This window comes from Staurois parvus, unplaced genomic scaffold (genome assembly GCF_062004578.1).
Source record: "Staurois parvus isolate SC_StPar_1 unplaced genomic scaffold, SC_StPar_1.0 ptg000205l, whole genome shotgun sequence".
Taxonomy (NCBI): domain Eukaryota; kingdom Metazoa; phylum Chordata; class Amphibia; order Anura; family Ranidae; genus Staurois; species Staurois parvus.
Genome location: NW_028318001.1, coordinates 9,015,805 through 9,022,826, shown reverse-complemented (window position 1 = coordinate 9,022,826; position 7,022 = coordinate 9,015,805). Strand labels below are relative to the sequence as shown.

Sequence of the window (7,022 nt, the reverse complement as noted above, 5' to 3'; positions counted from 1 at the left end):
CCCCCCGTAGCGGAGTACACAGTATATAGGGGCTCCCTCTGTAAGTAGCACTGACAGGTGCGGGCCCCGCCCCCCGTAGCGGAGTACACAGTATATAGGGGGCTCCCTCTGTACATAACACTGACAGGTGCAGGTCACACTTGTATATATGCGGACCCCGCCCCCCGTAGCGGTGTACACAGTATATAGGGGGCTCCCTCTGTAAGTAGCACAGACAGGTGCGGGCCCCGCCCCCCGTAGCGGAGTACACAGTATATAGGGGGCTCCCTCTGTACGTAGCACAGACAGGTGCGGGCCCCGCCCCCCGTAGCGGAGTACACAGTATATAGGGGGCTCCCTCTGTACGTAACACTGACAGGTGCGGGCCCCGCCCCCCGTAGCGGAGTACACAGTATATAGGGGGCTCCCTCTGTACGTAGCACAGACAGGTGCGGGCCCCGCCCCCCGTAGCGGAGTACACAGTATATAGGGGGCTCCCTCTGTACGTAGCACAGACAGGTGCGGGTCACACGTGTATATATGCGGACCCCGCCCCCCGTAGCGGAGTACACAGTATATAGGGGGCTCCCTCTATACGTAGCACAGACAGGTGCGGGCCCCGCCCCCCGTAGGGGTGTACACAGTATATAGGGGGCTCCCTCTGTAAGTAGCACAGACAGGTGCGGGCCCCGCCCCCCCGTAGCGGAGTACACAGTATATAGGGGGCTCCCTCTGTAAGTAGCACAGACAGGTGCGGGCCCCGCCCCCCGTACCGGAGTACACAGTATATAGGGGGCTCCCTCTGTAAGTAGCACAGACAGGTGCGGGCCCCGCCCCCCGTAGCGGAGTACACAGTATATAGGGGGCTCCCTCTATACGTAGCACAGACAGGTGCGGGCCCCGCCCCCCGTAGCGGAGTACACAGTATATAGGGGGCTCCCTCTATACGTAGCACAGACAGGTGCGGGTCACACGTGTATATATGCGGACCCCGCCCCCTGTAGCTGTATGCCGGATCTCCTGCGACCACTATGCCGTCTCCCATCCCTGTGGAGCGCTTCTTCCCCCGGGACCTGTCCCCGTCCATAGACCTCCGGCCCTGTAGCAGTCCTCTGGAGCTAAGCCGTGCCAAGGCCGGTGATGTGTCCGCCTCGTCCTCCAGCCGGCCGGTCCAATGCAGACTGCCCCCCCGTCTGGCCTGGTGCAGTATAGACTGGGAGCAGGTGCGGGTCCTGGAGCCGCTGGGCTCGGGGGGGTTCGGCTCCGTGTACCGGGCCACCTACCGTGGCCAGACGGTGGCTCTGAAGAAGGTGAAGCGGTGCAGCAAGAACCGGTTGGCGTCCCGGCAGAGTTTTTGGGCCGAGCTGAACGCCGCCCGCCTCTGCCACCCGCACGTGGTCCGCGTCCTGGCCGCCAGCGCCTCCTGTCCCGGGGACCCCGGCAGTCCCGGCACCATCATCATGGAGTACGCCGGCAGTGGCACCCTGCACCGCCGCCTCTACGGCCGGGGCCCCCCACTGGGGAGAGCCTGCTGCCTGCGCTACGCCCGCCACATAACGGACGGTCTCCGCTTCCTGCACCGGGGCGGCGTGGTGCACCTTGACCTGAAGCCAGCCAACGTGCTGCTAGATCCGGGGAACGTGTGTAAGATCGGGGACTTCGGCTGCTCGCAGAGGCTGAGGGAGGACGGCGGGGGAGATTGCAGTACCCAGCTCCGCCACCTAGGGGGCACCTACACCCACCGGGCGCCCGAGCTGCTCCGCGGAGAGTCGGTCACCGCCAAGGCGGACATCTACTCGTTCGCGGTCACCTTGTGGCAGATGGTGACCCGGGAGCTGCCCTACACCGGGGACCGCCAGTGTGTGCTCTACGCCGTGGTGGCCTATGACCTGCGCCCGAAGATCGGACCATCCTTCCTGGTGACTGAGGAGGGCAGGGCGGCCAGGGACATCGTACAGAACTGCTGGGCTGCCCGACCCGAGAATCGACCCAGTGCCGAGGAACTGCTGCACAGCATCAGCCTCGTACAGTCCCTGGAACACAGTCCCCAATGCGATAGAACTTCTGAGCTCTGTATGGGGGACAGCAGAGACTGTCCGACCCCAGCACACACCGCTTGTCTGCCTGCAGGACCTCTCCTCCTGACCACCACTGGAGATCCAGAGAACAGACCTCTACATGGTCCTCATAGTCCTTGATACTGCGCACAGTCCACACCTTGATGAAACTTCTGACCTCCAGGCATGACCCTGTATAGGGGACAACCTGGACTGTCCAAACTTGCCTGGAGGACCTTTCATCCAGATCAAGATGGGGTTTGGAGCTCCACCATGTACAGTCTGCCCTTATGACCAGCCCTCCTGTTGTCCCCATAGTCCTTGCCACTGATCAGTCCTCAACATGAAGCACTTAGTACACACAACCTGCCTGGAAGACCTCTCCTGATCATGGGAGTCGGAGATCCGAGCTCCACCATGTGCAGACCTCTTATGATTGGCCTAGAAATAGTCCTGTGTTGTCCCCCTTAGTCCCTGATACTGAGCAGTCTCCAACATGATGGAACCTCTGAGCTTCGGGAATGTCCCAGCAAGGGGGTCAACCTGGACTGCCCAACCTCGGCACCGATTACCTGCCTGTCAAACATCTCCACCTGACTGACACTTCTCCAGGACATCACTGGAGACCAGGACTGCAAATTCACTATGTTCAGACTGAGAACCGTTCTCTGATGTCCCCATTGCTGTGCTACTGAGCAAAGCCCCCAACATGATGGATCTTCTGAGGACTGTCTCTTCATGGGGGGGTAACTCGGAATGTCCAATGTTTACACACAACTTGTCTGGAAGACCTCTCCTTGTGCTCATGACACTTGAAAATGGGTGCTGAAGCTCTACTATGTGCAGTCTGCTCCTATCCCAGCCTGTTAACAGTCCTCTAATAGTCCCCAACGTGATGCAGACTTGGTACACACAACCTGCCTGGAAGACCTCTTCTCTTGATCAAGACCCTAGAGATTGGAGCTTTGCCATGTGCAGTCTTCTTATGATCAGCCTCTTAACAGTCCTCTGTCCCCATGGTCCCTGCTACTGAGCAGGATCCCCAACTTAAAGGAACTTCTGAGCTCCAGTAATGTCATTGCATGGGTGACAACCTGGACTGTCCAAACTGTGCACACAATCTGTCTGGAAGACCTTTTATTTATATATATATATATATATAAAATTGGAGATGGGAGCTAGAGGTTGGGGCTTCTGCTGATTTAATGTTTGACCTGGCACGCTCTGCTGTCACCTTGGGTCGCTGGTATTTAGCAGAGTCTCTAACTTGATGGAGCATCCAGGAATGTCCCTACGTGGGTGACAATATGGACTGTCCAACCTCAGCTCACACAACCTCCTGTAAGAGCTTATTCTGTTCATGGCACCTCTGGGACTTCTTTGAAGATGGTGATGGGAGCAGGAGTTTGGAGCTCCAATCTGCTTCTAATGTCTCCTACCATCTTTCATAAGACAGCCCAGGGGTGAATGACTAAGGATGTACCCTATGAGAGACCAGAAATGGAGAATCTGTGCTTTACACTGTGATGGTACGGTGAACAGGTCCAGTGTTAACAGATGCTTGTTCACAATGCCATGTTTTTAGCTGCAATGTTTTGTGTTCTTATGTCATGTTGGGCTAGAGCTTCATCATGTGCAATCTGCTATTCTAATGGCTTCTAGCATTGTCCATGAGGCAGCCTGGAGGTGACTGACCATGGATGTCCTCTATGAGAACAGCAGTGACCACAAAAGGAGGATCTGTGCTCAAGGAACCTTTCACACGGGAGCTCACTGTTTTGTCCTAGCAAGAGGTCCTAGACTGATACCCCTACTGAGCTAAATCCGCATAGAAACTGATGTCGCATATGACATTCGTGTCCATTCTGGGTTTTTTTTCTGCATCTTGTGATGTAGGAAGAATGAACCAGTGTACTCGGTATGGGCAGCTGGATATAAACAAAGTTGTGTGTCCACTTCAATCTGCCCACTTTTTTTTTTTTTTTCTCTCTCCAGGTCTGCAAAAGACCTGAATTCAAACATCTTGAATTTGCTCCAATGAAAATGAGAGCACCTGGCTTTAAATGCACATCCGCTTATATGTACATGTGGCTGCCTAATGGGTCAATATGTAGTCCCTTTTAATCTGACTCGCTCATTAAATATGGATTGATGGGAACAACCATGTGAAAGGGGCCTTATGCTGTGTTGGTGACTAAGTCCAGTATTTATCAGAGGCTTGTTCAGTGTCCTGTTTTGGCTGCTATTTATGTTGTGTTTTTATGTCACTTTTGGGTGTCTTGTTAATGTGTTTTGTAGATTTGAGATCACAGGTTTCTAGTCTGGTGCAGTGATCCACTATGTGTCATGGAATCAAGTACATGCATTGCTTTTTAATCTGTGATTCTTCCATATCCTATGTTGGTGTTTTAAATGTAATTCATGACTTTAAATCATGAAGCATAGCAGTGCAGATACAAGGGATGGATTGTCGCTTAAAATGCTTTTCAAATAAAATGCACAATTCAATTTTCTGGGAGCTGAGCTTTGTTTAAGGGCTACAAGTGACAGCTGAACATTTCATTGTAATGATTTGAGTGGCTGCTGCAGCATAACCCATGCACATTATTCTGGTAATCTGAAAATATTTCCCGTGCACACCTTCTGAAATTAAAGCAGATAATCATTTTAAAGTATAACTAAAGGCAAAACTTTTTTTTAGGGTTTTTATTGCAGCATTTGCCCTTGTTAAAGAGGTTCTCTCTTAGGCTTGTTTACCATTGAAAGTAAACTCCAAAATTTTGGTTGTCCCTAGAAAAGTAATCTAGAGGAAATTTTCCAATGAGGATGCTAGTTCTGGAGACTTGGAAGCCCTCAAAGTATTAATATGCATGGATTACCTCTCACTTTCTGTTTTGGCTATGGGACAGGAGGCTAAGGTAAATCTTCCTAGCGGGATACGGATGGCAAAAAATATACTGACAGGGAGCCTAACCTTCCCTTTATCCAAAATGGGGGGGGGGAGGAAAGTGGTGTTGCCTATAGTTTTACTTTATGTGAATCTCAAGGATAAAGTTTATATTTTATTTAAACAAAAAAAAATAAACACCCTGCTCAAAAAATTAAAGAAACATTTTTTGAAAACACATCAGATCTCAATGGGGGAAAAATATCATGCTTGATATCTATATTTATATGGGCTGGGTAATGTTGGGAATGCGAGGATGCCCCATCGTTTGATGAAAATTATCAACCTACAGAGGACTGAACTCAAACACCCCAAAAATCAAAGTGAAAAAAATAAAGCAGCAGGCTAGTCCATTTTGCTGAAATTTCATTTCATTCGATATACCAGAGGTGTTCTATTGGATTTAGGTCAGGCAAGCATGGGAGGCCATTCAGTGATATCAATTCCTTCATGAACTGCCTACATGTACTCGCCACATGAGGCTGGGCATCCTCATGAACCAGGAGGAACCCAGGACCCACTGTACCAGCATAAGGTCTGACAATGGGTCCAAGGGTTTCATCCCGATAACTAATGGCAGTCAGGGTGCCACTGTCTAGCCTGTAGAGGTCTGTGCGTCCCTCCATGGATATGCCTCCCCAGACCATCCCTGACCCACCATCACAACAGTCATGCTGAACGATGTTACAGGCAGCATAACGTTCTCCAGACCCTTTCACGTCTGTCACGTGCTCAGGGTAAATCTGCTCTCATCTGTGAAAAGCACAGGGCGCCAGTGGCAGACCTGCCAATTCTGGTGTTCAATGGCAAATGCCGATTGAGCTCTATGGTGCCGGGCAGTGAGCACAGGGCCCACTAGAGGACATCGGGCCCTCAGGCCACCCTCATGAAGTCTGTTTTCTGATTGTTTGGTCAGAGACATTTACACCAGTGGCATGCTGGAGGTCATTTTGTAGGGCTCTGGCAGTGCTCATCCTGTTCCTCCTTGCACAAAGGAGCAGATATTTGTCCTGATGGGTTAAGGACATTATGGGGTTTATTTACTAAACCTGGTTGACTCAGAATCTTGGGCACCTGTGCATGGTAGCCAATCAGCTTCTAACCTTAGCATGTTCAGTTAAGCTTTAGCAATAAAACCTGGAAGCTGATTGGTTTTTATGCAGAAGTGGACACGATTCTGAGTCAACCAGGTTTAGTAAATAAACCCCTATATGACCCTGTCCAGCTATTCTAGAGTAACTGCCTGTCTCCTAGAATCTCCTCCATGCTATTGACTGCTGGGAGACACCGAAAACCTTCTGGCAATGGCACATATTGATGTGCCATCCTGGAGGAATTGGACTGCCTGGGCAACCTCTGTAGGGTCCAGGTATCTCCTCATGCTACCAGTAGTTACATTGACCCTAGCCAAATGCAAAACTAGTGAAAAACAGAAAAGATAAGTAGGGAAAAAAATGTCAGTGAACTCCACCTGTAAAACCATTCCTGTTTTGGGGGTCATCCTTTTGTTCCTCATCTAGTGCACTTGTTAATTTCATTAACACCAAAGCAGCTGAAGCTGATTAACAACCCCATCTGCTACCTTACTGATCAGATCAATATCCCAGAAGTTTAATTCACTTGATGCTATACTCTGATGAAAAAGTGTTCCTTTTTTTTTTTTTTTTTTTGAGCTGTGTGTTATATATATATTTTAGTAGAATTTTTAGGTTTGTATTGCTGGGTATGCTCTGGTTAGGGAATTCCCTCTTGGTGTCCTAGTGACAATATTGTCTCCTGAACAGGAAGTGAAGGAAAGCAGTCTGGCAGGGCCACAGCAGTGAGTTTGGAAGAGGTATTGAAAACAAAGTTTAATGTATTGCAGCTTATCAGTTCTTGTTTATGGTGCTTTTTTTAGTGTTTGCGTTTTTTTGTTATTTTTTTATTTCAACCTGGTGATTCAGCTAGTAACACATCTTTTCTTAGGGTGGCTCTACTCTGGATGGAGGAGCAATAGAGGAACTCTTGGACAGCAATGTTGTCAGTCTGTGGAGAAGGTA

At 50.2% G+C, this 7,022-nt stretch overlaps 1 protein-coding gene across 1 annotated transcript; it reads left to right on the top strand.

The window, feature by feature from the left end:
* The first annotated feature begins 858 nt into the window (after window positions 1-858).
* On the top strand, window positions 859-4,544 carry MOS (MOS proto-oncogene, serine/threonine kinase). Its single transcript, XM_089678459.1, has one exon. It carries the CDS (start codon window positions 1,011-1,013, stop codon window positions 2,175-2,177), a length of 1,167 nt encoding a protein of 388 aa, XP_089534585.1. The 5' UTR covers window positions 859-1,010; the 3' UTR covers window positions 2,178-4,544.
* Window positions 4,545-7,022: the final 2,478 nt, after the last annotated feature.